At 41.7% G+C, this 12,427-nt stretch overlaps 1 protein-coding gene across 8 annotated transcripts in view; it reads left to right on the top strand.

Moving 5' to 3' along the window:
- The window catches only part of TNIK (TRAF2 and NCK interacting kinase), a 355,853-nt gene extending 344,293 nt beyond the window's left edge, over positions 1–11,560 (top strand). For 7 of the 8 annotated variants that reach the window (XM_081829620.1, XM_081829611.1, XM_081829588.1 and 4 more), the window contains 4 exons: positions 1,092–1,241; positions 3,035–3,194; positions 3,468–3,607; positions 5,836–8,534. In XM_081829620.1, coding sequence (XP_081685746.1) covers positions 1,092–1,241; positions 3,035–3,194; positions 3,468–3,607; positions 5,836–5,919 — 534 coding nt within the window. In that variant the 3' untranslated portion in view covers positions 5,920–8,534. Of the gene's footprint in view, positions 1–1,091; positions 1,242–3,034; positions 3,195–3,467; positions 3,608–5,835 lie in introns of all 8 variants that reach the window. The other variant, XM_081829593.1, reaches the window with a different exon arrangement.
- Positions 11,561–12,427: the final 867 nt, after the last annotated feature.

Genomic DNA, 12,427 nt, shown 5'->3' with positions numbered 1-12,427 from the left:
AAAAGCTAAAGCGGTGCTGCCATTGTGCCTAAATCTAGGTCCACAAAAGTTTTTCAGTCAAGGTCCCGTTCTGATTCTGGTTCGGAAGTTACCGCCCTCAGTTTACCAGTCAAAATGCATGAGAGGGTGCAAAATGCTGTGTTCAGTCGACCACGCCCAGCCTGGCAGGAGGGCAGCGTGAAAGCCAGGACTGAACAGGAAGGATGGGAGCCTCCCCTACCATGAGACTCCGTCAGCAAAAGCTGAAGAAAGAGGGCTCTATTGGGTGGCAGTGACATTATAGCTGAGTAACTCGTGGTTTCGCAAATTCTCTCCCAGATGTCAAGGCCCAGTAAAAGTAGACTGTGCTGAAATAATGGCAAAAGAAAACAGAGGAATGCCTGGCAGCTAGTTGGGGCTTGGGCTCTGGATTGAAACACATGGAACCTTGGTAAACTTGGCTAGAGCTCTCTTTTTCCTTCCTACTTAAGCTGAACTACCCAACGTAAGCCATGAGTTTTGTGATGTTCCAGCCTCCCCCCTTCTCTATTGCCAAACCTAAGTCTCAGATCTCAGCAGTACGTTTAAAGAAGGTGCCAATCTGATGCCCACTCACTCATTGAAGGAAAATCAGAACCAGAGTGTGCCCGTTAATTCTGAACAGACTTAGCACAGAGCTGGTCCAGCTGCCCACCCCAGCCTGTCTCTGAAAGGGTCATGGCCATGCAAGGGCCCGGCTGTTCCATGGGAAGGGAAGGAGCCAGAGAGGTGGCTGGGCCTTCTGCAGAGGGAAAAGGCCAGAAATAAAGAGGAAAGAACAGCAGCACCCGGATGCCAAGTTCTTCAATGATAACAACACTGTCGAAATTGACCACTGTAAACCTCTTCTCTGCCCTAGAGGACAAGGGGTGGAGAAAGGGCCACAAATGGGTGCTAGACCCTTCCTCCTAGAGCCAGAATACGAATAGACCTAAAGCTGTAAGAGAAATCTCCTGGCTTTTCAGTGTAAGAAAGCCAGACATTAACTTCCACCAGGCTGCGGCTAAAAGAAACAATGATTAAGATAACTATCTCTTTGAACGATGTGGACACTCATGGGGTGTTTTTTAAAGTCTTTTGCAGATCTCCAGCACAAACCACTGCTTGTTGATCTCACGGTAGAAGAAGGTCAAAGATTGAAGGTTATTTTTGGATCACACACTGGTTTTCATGTAATTGATGTTGATTCAGGAAACTCTTATGATATCTACATACCATCTCATGTAAGTTCCTGAGTTCTACAACAACCTGTGTAGAAAAGGGATTTGTTCTTGCACATTTTTAGTGCAAGTCATGCTAATTTCTACAAATCAGTACAGCAGATGGACTATCAACGCTAAAAGACTTCACTAAATAGACAATGCTTTTAATACAGAAAACATGTGACTGTAACTGATTTTTATGAGTGCTTAAAACTGAGTAACCCATAACAGCAATTCTTTGCCACTTACTAGACATGTTGTCTTATTGGACTTTAGATTAAAATGTGTATGATATTTTTCCTTCGGGGCATAAATTGTGTATTTTAAGTAAGAGTACAATAGACAACTTCCTATTTTCAGGTTTTGAAGAGAGATGGGTTCAGGTGACTTGGGAAGTCTGTGGTCCCCTTTTGCTATCTTTGTGGCTCTCTTCAACTTGAGGGGAGTGTTGTGTAGTAGAATCAGACACTGGAGGCCTACCCTGGCTCTAGCCTGTGCACATTAGACAGTCTCTCGAACCCTCAGCTTTCCCATCTGTAAAATGGGGATAGAGGGACCCATTCCAGAGGGTTATCATCAGCAGTAAATGAGGTAATACCTCTAAGGTGCTTGGCACAAGCCCCTGCAAATTGTCCCATGAACATTATAACACTGGAACACTGCCTAAAACCTGTCAAACAGAAATACCGCACCTGGTGTCACTTATTAGGATGGGTGCAGTGCAAGTCGTGTTTCTTGCACCTGATCCCGAGGCTAACATACAATAGACACCATCAGGAGAGTCTGAGGCCTGATTCGTTGCCAGTTGGTATCTTGAGAGTTTACAGGCTTTACTGCAAAAAAGCTCAATGATTGAAAAAAGTTGTTTCAGTACATGACACACACACACGCACACGGTCTCTCTCACACACGCGCATGGCATTCACTGCTGCGTCCTAGCTTTCCACACATGCGTGTGCATGTGTACACAGGACTCACAGCTTCCGTTCTTGGTGAGGTGACTGGGGCATCACTGTGATCATCCTCGGTCCTCTCATTTCCCCGCCAGGCAACTAGTGAGCTGCCATGTCAGCCTCAGCCCAGAGACCCCAGCAGCACTGCATCTCCCCTCCCACAACAGGTCCATCTACGTTGATTCCAATAAAATGAGTGGTCATTTTAAATGTTTTTCTCAACAAGCCATTAATTTGGATTATTCTGTTATTTAGGCACCCAGGTAGTCTGTGTTGTACGCTCAGAGCCTACTTGGTAGGCGTCTCTTTGGGTCCCACCTTTGACCATGTTTAGGCTGTTTCCATCAGATTCAGCTGGTTTGCATTCCCCTCATCTTTTTTTTAGAAGTAGATGGAAAACACGTGATTTCTTATTGTCCGTGAGACATGTGCTCAAATCCCAGTTCTACCACCAAATACCAGTACAGCTTTGCTCAATCTACATAACCCCTCTGACATGCAGATGCCTCATCTGTAGAGGACGATATCTACCACAGGGAACTGTTCTAAGGACTAGAAATGATATATGTAAAGAGCCCAGGGCTCAGCACATAGGCAGTGTTCCATACCTGTAGTTGTTTTTAGGGAACAGGTCAATTGGATTCTCGACCTAGTGCCTAAGTCTGTATTTGTATACCAGGGTATTTGACAGGTCAGTGGTTAAATTAAGCAAAGCAAAGCAAAATGTCAGCCTCTAGAATGAAAATGGTGGGCGGGGGGAGGGGGGAGGGGATCCTCTTTTTTGCAATTCTTAGAGATGAATAGTCAAGATGCTGTTTTATTTTTAAAAAGAATAATGCCTGGCCTTTCTTTGTCTCCTAGATTCAGGGCAATATCACTCCTCATGCCATTGTCATCTTGCCTAAAACAGATGGAATGGAAATGCTTGTTTGCTATGAGGATGAGGGGGTGTATGTAAACACCTATGGCCGGATAACTAAGGATGTGGTGCTCCAATGGGGAGAAATGCCCACGTCTGTGGGTAGGTTAACCATTCCTTATCTCCTTCAGCAGTTACACCCCCCAAATGAAACGAAAGTCAAGAAATGTGAAACAACCATTTGATTCCACAAAAAACAAAAAAACAAAAAACAAAAACAAACAAAAAAAACAGTCTGTGAATAACACTTGTAAGACTTGCTTTGTCTGTTTATCTCAAGTCATTTGTCATTTTTGTGGTTAAGATGTGAACAGATGCTGTGAGTTATTGCCCATCTAATGTTTTTAATGCAGTTTTGGAAATTCCTTTTGACAGCCTACATTCATTCCAATCAGATAATGGGCTGGGGCGAGAAAGCTATTGAGATCCGGTCAGTGGAAACAGGACATTTGGATGGAGTATTTATGCATAAGCGAGCTCAAAGGTTAAAGTTTCTATGTGAAAGAAATGATAAGGTAAATCCGTTTCAACATTTGCATTAGTGTTTGCATTTTAAGAGACCACCAGGTACCTGTGAAACCTTCATTTTCCTTTATACTGATTTGAATCACATCTGTGTTAAACAATCAATATTCTCTTGAAATGGCATTATTTGGTTTGATTCATGTGAACCCTCAAAATATATTATTCACATATTTAAAAAGACATTAGAACTTCTAAAAATTTCTGGTAAACTCTTAGCAACTTTTGTGGCCTGCCGGCCTTATGCTGACCCCAGCAGACATCCCAAATTCTCCTACGCACAATGGGAGAGTTGGCCCATCATTAATCACTCACAGTGGGTCAACTCTGCACTGCACTTGGAGACTTTTCACAAAGTCACTATGGGGGACCCAACCCATCACATTATATTCACTTTTAAATGTAAAACATTTGACATGGAGAAATATAAACTTTTAAAAAAAATGTCACCTGTTCCTTAAGAAATGCACAGTCGCAAACTCAACTAGTGCCATGTCCTGTGTCATTCCAGCCATGTTTCTTCTGAAGTGTCATAGGGGGACTGTTTTGTAGTGAAACTGGTGGAGTCCGTCTGGCATGTTCAGTCGCCTCAGAAGGGTATTCTGCAGCAGCGCTGCTTCTCCCTTGCCCTCCCCGTAGACTAACCGTGTTTTTAGGAGCTAAGCTGTGCTCATTTGTGAATCCATCCTTTGTGACTATGGCCAACTTAGAATGCTGTCCCCAAATAGCAGGCATAAACACCTATAGTAAAGAATGTGATGGGTTGAACAGAAGTACATCTCTTGGTCCATCCTGGTTCCCCAGGGGCCAGATTGGTCTTAGTCCAACCCTGGGGGTGTGAGTCCAGACTGTATTTAACCCAACTACTCTGACCTGGTGCGTTCTGGGTAGACAACAGCTGTGGGTGCCAAGGATGGTTCCAGGGCCTCACCAGAGTATGCCAGGAAATAGACCTGACCCCTGGTAAAACTCCAGGCCCAACCCAGCCTCTGGGGATCATAAGAGTAGGAGTGAGCTGGGTATAGATCCTCACACTCCAATTCATTGACGACCCACCCCAGCAAGCCTGTTCTAAGCCATGCCCACACCCTCGGGAGCAGGCTGGGACCACACCAGTGTCTGGGGCCCAAGGTTCAGAGCCCAGGGTGCACACAGCCTGGAGAGAACAGCCGCCCTTTCTTCCCCTTCCCCCCCGCCAATGTGTTTCCATGGGTCCTCTGTGCTTCCCCATTTTGAGTCATTGACCCTAACAGTAGCTATACTTACATATGTAGCATTAGCTGAATGACAAGCATTTCCCCAGAACTTCCTAGGAAGTTGTTGTTGGGAGAGACAGCATTCTTCTGAAGGAGTTGTGGGAATGAAGTAGCAGAGACTTTACACTAGTGACAAAAGTGAATGCCTTGCACCAAAGTTTGGTGTTGGCTGACTAAGGGCTAGGCCACAGCCCAGAATATTATTTCCCCAGGGCAGTGGTTCACTGACATTTAAGCAAGCAGTAACCCAAATTTTGCTCGTTTCTCTTAGTTGTTTGATAAAATGATGTAACAGACCCAGACCTAATGGACTGTGGTTCTGTTTATTAATGCCATGTCTCCTTTGGCCTAGGATATGCCTGCACCAGCAGACAAGCCAAGAGTTAACTCTTTGATATACCAAAGTGAATAGGCATGAGCCACCTTAGCCTATCCGACCACACCATTTTTTTTTTATTTTAAAAATTGATAACTGAAGTTGTATAGTAGTAAGTAGACCCAAAATCCACCCCCCACCCCGACCTTGGGAATTTGAAAGGATTCTCTTCAGTCCTAAAGTCTGCCCTCTCATCATTATGGGGGAGAGAAGGGAAGCCTCTATGGCTTTTTAGAGATTAATAAAGGACCTGTTGTGTCCTAGGCCAAAAATCTAGCACATTACCTAGCATGAAATGCCCGTTTAAAATGTGAGCATCCTAAGGGATGCTGCCAATCAAGATATAGCCCCTCCCGTGTTCCTGAAGGCCAGTACCATGATACGTAATAGTAATAATCATAGTAATCAAGTCAGGAGTGTTTACAGAGGATGCACTGTATTAAAAGGCACTTTTATAAACACCAGCCGTTGAGTCTTAAGAGCTGACACATGGCAAGGATAGGACATGTGAGAGAAAATGGATGGACGGTTGAAGAAAAGAGGAAAAGAAACCATGCAGCTGAACTAACTTCTTTTTAATTTCAAACAGGTATTTTTTGCATCCGTGCGATCTGGAGGAAGTAGCCAAGTGTTTTTCATGACCCTCAACAGAAATTCCATGATGAACTGGTAACAGAAGAGCACTTGGCACTTGTCTTCATGGTGTTGTTTCTAATTAAAAAGAACATAACTCATGTGGACTTAAGCCAGTCTAGAGCAGAATCAGAAGGCTTGGTTGAACATACCGATTTCCCCTTTTCCTCTCCCTCCCCCTGTCCCAGTACAGTCCACAGTCCATCTTTCAATGTTGCAGCCTGGTTGAGAAGGAGAGAAAAACGTGGCAGGAATTTCCAGGAGACCCCCAAGAATGCTGCGTTGTTTGTGGACAGATATGGACCATGTGCCCTTCGGAGTTAGGGATAGAAACAAATATTGTGTGCTCTTATGATTAAGCTGTGTTATGGTGGGTTTTGAGTTTTGCTTTTTGTTTTTCCACCTTTTTCCTTTACCCCCTTACTTTGTAAGAATGGGGAGAGAATGCATACTGAGAAAATGAGTCTGTTTTTAATTCTGTCTGCCTGCTAGCTTTAAGTATACGATATGTTGTAAAATTTCCAATTTCAAATGGTGAGAGACAGCACAATAAATGTACCTTATCTCCTTACACTGAAGGCCATAATTGCATAGTGGGGTAATTTTAGAACTCTTTTGCCTTCACCAACCCAAAAGGTTGCTTTTTGATAGCAACTGGCTAATGAATTTTTAAAAGAAAAGAAAAAATACTAGTTTTCCCCTCTTTGGGGAAATAGATTTTAAATGGCTAAACTACTAGCCTTAGACTAATAAAATCAACTACCATTTTTGTGAGTCTGACAGGCCCTATTTTTATATGGCCCTGTGCAGAATGGAATGTGTTGAATGGGATAGTAGTGCCATTGTATTGAGTTGGCTCTAGCGATTGAGGGGCTCTATAACACAACCTTCCCTCAGCTATTAGGCAACAGATCAGGGCAAAAGATGGGACGACTGATGGGGTCGGACAAAGAGAGCTTCTGGGAAACAAACTAAAAAAAAACAAATTTATATATATATATCTCCATATATATATATACATAAATATATATATATATACACACATTCTTTTTTTAATGCACAAAGCCTCTAGCTAAGAGGTCACTGGCTTCGGGCTTCATTAGGAGTGAGACTGTTGAGTTCTTTCTGGGAATTGGGGCATGAATGACATCCAGACTCTGGTCCTTCCCAGCTTTCTCCTGAGGGTGCCACTTTCTCAAGATGAAAACTGTGACTGAAAAAATAATAATAATAAATGTTTCTGAGCTGCCTGTGTTCTCTCTGGGTTGGTGAGAGAAGGGACTAGACTACTAGGCCTGCATGAGACACAGCAGGCCGCACTGGTTCAGAGTTTATGGAACTTAAAAGCAAGGCTTTGGCCGGAATTCTGAGACCCTGATCATTTTCCCTTCCTCCAAATTACCCAACATACGGTAAACAACATTTGTGCAGAGATATGTATGTATTTAGTTCAGGTTGACTTGTGTCCTTATAAACTCTTACTCGGATGATTTGAACTTTTACGTGACTGTCTGGGGTTTTTTTCCAAAGCTACAAGCATGGCTGCCTGTGGTATCGAGGTGTTGCAAAACGATATCTGTGTTGCGCTTCCTGTTTCAACCTACCTCGTTTCGTTTGTTTTCACTGTTCATCACAGCAGTGTTATCTCCAGGAGACATATAGAGAGCTCAACTGGCAATCTCAGGTGTAGTTAATATTTTTTAAACAAAACAGTAGTTGACCAAATTGTTCTTCAAAAATTAAAAAAAAAAATCCAACATCGACAAAAACTAACGCGGTTTCTGAAAAAAGCAATTACTGTAAAGAGATTTTTTTTTAAAGTCTGTGATCCTACTGATTTTTGCCTAAATACGTTAGCAGCTGATGTACTATTAATGAGAACGAAATAGAAGTTAGGAAAATGGAACCAATTCAATCTGGTGGCTTGGGCAAACGGGGGAAGGGCAGGGGAATTATTGCAGTTTCTGAAGTAGATGATTATGCCTCTCCTGTAGAGGGGGTTATCCTTTGCATTTATTTTAAGCAGATAACGCACAATAATGGAATTGAGGATTATCTTCAGGCCATCACCAAGATGTCCTCATCACGGTCCCTTTAGCTCTCAAAAGCAATGAAATCCTCCCGTTCTCATTTTTACTGCTATGGATCTGCTGCTGAACAATACTATCTTCACAAATTCCATGCAACAAATTTCAGCAATAACTTTTTGGATTGAATTTAGCAACTACTGTAATTGGATGCTGACGTGGACAAAATATATTGATTTGGGTCCCATCCCCAAATGTGATTGCCACCAGTTCTTTATATTGCTGCTGTGGTATTTTAAACCAGAAGCTTCTTTAAATTATGTTGCAAACTGATCTTTGTTTTTATGTTATGTTTTGTTTTGATTTCTAAGTGATGAGTTCGAAACACACAGCTTTAAATGATTTTTTTATTGTGAGATTTTGGGTACAGTTAAGAAATAAAAGGGAATCATTGTGTTTAAACATAAGGTAGTTTGTGAATGTATTTTTTAAAATCTAGAGTCATTGAAACAAAAACTCATAAAAACAATATTAATGCAGTCTTGTTTACAGTATGTACAGTGACATAACATAGAACATGAGCTTTTTCTGGTGCCAACAACAATAAAACACAGACGTTAAACATCAAGCCATGCCTTTTATATTTTTGTACCAATATTTTACATGGGGTACAAGGCAAAACTAAATTTAAAAGGGCCCCTAACAAAGCTGTCTTCCTTAACAGATATCTAAAGAATTCCTTGAAGCTTTTATCTTCAAAAATACATTTTCTTCCATCAGGACAAACCCCAGCCCTGATACACTGATACCCCGGTCATGCAGAGTATTTCAGACTATTGTTCTTATGGCTCATAACAATTCCCAACTTTCTGGTTTGTTTTCTTTCTTTCTTTCTTTCTTTCTTTCTTTCTTTTTTCTTTCTTTCTTTCTTTCTTTCTTTCTTTCTTTCTTTCTTTCTTTCTTTCTTTTTTATGGTGGGAGAAGGGTTGTGCTTTTCATCCATCTTAATAGCACCTTAATAAAAATTTCTTTAATTTTGAAACTAGTTAGTTTCAGTGTTTAGTTTTAGTTCTTCCCAGAGGGGATTTTGTTTCTGGAATTGGCTCATTTTATTTTTGTTGTTCTACAAAGGGAAACTGAGCCCTCCCCCCAAAGTAAGTTTTGCTAGATCTTTTCAGTCCTTATTGCTCTAAATTTGATAATCATCCATAAAATCCACGGAGCCTGCCCAAACCATAGTCTTGGCCCAGGTTCTGACAGGTGACCATCATTCTAGGGTGCCAGTCAGGGGAACTGCAGTATGGATTCCTGCGTCCGGTGGGTGGTAGAAACAGATGACCTCTAGGATCTCCGTTTGAATGGTGAGAGCCCTCCCCATGCCAGTTACGTCCCGACCATTGCCAGTGCACACAATATGAATGAAGACAGCTTGCGCTAAGTTCCACACAGAATTAATGGCTCTGTTTACATAAATGTCATTATTTTTCTTGACTTTTAAACGCTGCTTCAAGAAGACCTAGAGCCATTAAAACAGTATAGATCAAGGTCCTGAGGAAATCCCACAAGGCCACCTGGACAGGGACTCCATTTTTCTAACACAATGCCATTGCTTTCTAAGATACACGTCTCACATACTTGGCATCAAGTACACATTTTTAAAAAGCATCTTCATTCCTGGTTGTCAAGACCTACTAACAGTTTTCTGTCTGCTCTTGTGACTCATTGGTCATTGGTGTCTCTGGTCCCTCTTGTGTGGTAGATTAGAAAGATATGTGAAAGTCAGGTCAGAGCCCTTTTGGTTTTGTCCGCTGCCAGACAAAGAAGTGCCTGAAGTCTGACCTCCCATTCCACGAAGTTAAAAAAAAATTTTTTCTTTTCTTTCCTATTATGTGTACCAGTTCCCGTCACTGTATTCTGGAAATGTGGAAGAGCTCTTTGTGTCAGTAGTGTGTGCTGTCTTTGGAAGTCTGCTTGAACAGGCATCCCTGCATTTGTGCTGATTGCTTTCAAATATAAGATGTGCTACCTTATTTTTAAGAAAGAAAATAAAATTTGTTTTAACCCACTGGAGGAAAACAGGAGAAATATCCACAACACACTGATAACAATTCTGAATCATCCTCCCAAGCCCCTGATGTTCCAAAATCCTTTCTGATACTATGTTCTGGCCATCTCAACAGTTTCTGTGAATTATCAGTTACCTTTTAGTTCATTCCTCAAAAATTTGAATCTGACCAAATCAAATGAAGCATAACAAACAAATCTATAACTGGCCTCCCTTGAGACAACATAGTTATAACATAAAATCCAGAAGTCCAAATGTGATTTCATTTACCTGCCAATATTTCTCAAATGCCACTACATTTTGGCTTTGCTGAGTATAGCGGTATCTGGAGCCCTAAGGTGTGCTGTCCTTTCATGGGTCTCAAAATGGTATAAACTGAACTGTTTTCAGAAGCCCCAGCAAAGAAGAAAATCCCTTGAGAACTTTCAGGTTCAAAATTAACCATTCGGACATTTCTACCAAGCATTTTCTAGGGTTGATTTCCATACTGTATCATTGTTCTGGGAATTTTTCCACAGGCAACTAGAATATTCAAAACATTGCATCGTGGTAAGCAGTAGGGGACCCTAACTCTGCTGTGATCTTTATTTTTCTAAGCCTGCCATTCCAGGAAGTGCCAGAATGCACCAAAACTAAACTCCCCATAAAACTGTGCTCTTAAACAGAAGTCCCTGGATACGTTTTTGAGATATTTTAAATCCAGATCAAAATCCTGGACCCTATGTCCATGAGACCAAACATTTGGGTGAAGACTAAAAAACACAGAAATAGAAATGTTCTAAAAGATTACAGATTTTTTGCTTTGTGTAGGTATCTTCCAACTAACTCACCTCCTTGCATGATAGTTTGGTTTTGATGGTTTGTTTTTATCCTCGGTGCGTGACATTGCACTGCTGAGCCTGAGCAAAGGCTGGTGGAGAGGTGAGTTTTCATTTCCAGCAGTGGGTTATTATGTGTACATAGCAAATAGCCATGCCCCAGTTGCCCCTTCCTCTTAATCTCTTCCCCTGGCGTTAGTGTGAAGGAATACTGTATTATGCTTTGTTTAAAAACCTCAGTTATTACCCTGAATCAGAATTTCAAATGTTAGGTGACAGCAAGAAATCACAGCAGGGGAAAAAAAAAAAATGACAGCCTGGATGAACTTTAAAATTGGATGTTGTGAAACTATTTTGTGCATTTTAGCTGTCTTATTTACAATGTCAGCATAACTGTAGAGATGCCAAATTTACAAGATTGGGAAGGGAGACTATCATTCTGCTATGCCTACAAGTGTCTACATTGTTGAAATCTCCAGTTTTCTAAAGTGGTTCACATTGTCAGAAATATGCTGAAACTGGGTAAGTCTCACCTGTGTTAGGGTATAAAAGAAAATATTCTTGGCATATTTTCTAGTCTGAACCTTTTGGGTACTTTCCAGTATTCTTTCCCTGCATACAAAAAGCCTTCAGTTGTTGTGCATAGTTGTTCTGAGCAGTAGCTAGAAATGATTTGGTGGGTTCTAAGCCAAGGTTTTCCCATAGAGTCACTGCCACGCCTTGGAATATATTATGTCATCTCTGTCAAAGTGTAATAAAGCATTAATAGTAGTAGGATGCCTGCTTGTTCCTCATTGCCACTTCCAGACTATTATCCGTCCCTCCTAAACACCCAATGCTTTGAAGCTCTTGCCATCAACGTACAAAGTCCCTATCTACCTTCCAGGCCTCCCTTGAAGTGCTTAAGTATTTTCAGTTTTGGCTCACTGTCACTGGCTCCAACACCCCTTTCTTAACTCTTGGTGATTGCGATATCCACTTGGACAATCCTATAAATACCCTGCTTTCTTGGTTTCCTGGTCTTGTCCAATGAAACATATTACCAATGACTACATTGCCTCCTTAATTCATAGCAGGTGGCTCTTCCTATTTGCTCTGGGTAGCTCCCCTGCAACCTCACCAAATAAAGGCCACTGGCCCAATAATTCCTTCCCTCTCCTGCATCCCCATTTTCCCCCATCCCATTGGAGGATTTCACTACATTCATGCTGGTATCTCTTGTCTTATAAACACTCACCTTGACCACCTTACCCTAACTACCATCTTATTTATCTGCTCCCCTTCAAAGAAAAACTCCTCAGAGGGAATTATGTATACTTAGTGTCTTCAGTGACCTTGGTCTCTTGAACCAACTTAAATCAGGCTTTCATCCCCACCATAATAGCTATTGCTAAGAAAAATGTGATCTCCATGCTGTTAAATGCAATGGTTAGGTCTCTGGCTTCATGCTTTTGACTTCTCGGCAGTCTTGAACACAGTTAATAACAAATTCCTTCCTGAAACACTTTCTCAGCTCTGGAATATCCCTCACGTTCTCTCACGTCTCTGGTCACTCATTCTCGGTCCTGGAGTGCCCAGCACTGGACATTCCCTCTCTAAATGATCTTTGCCGGTGTTGGGACTCTATCCACTGAAACA

This window comes from Leptonychotes weddellii, chromosome 1 (assembly GCF_054177405.1).
Source record: "Leptonychotes weddellii isolate Sample4059 chromosome 1, ASM5417740v2, whole genome shotgun sequence".
Taxonomy (NCBI): domain Eukaryota; kingdom Metazoa; phylum Chordata; class Mammalia; order Carnivora; family Phocidae; genus Leptonychotes; species Leptonychotes weddellii.
Note: the sequence above shows the minus strand (reverse complement) of the source record. Positions and strands in the feature narration are given on the sequence as shown.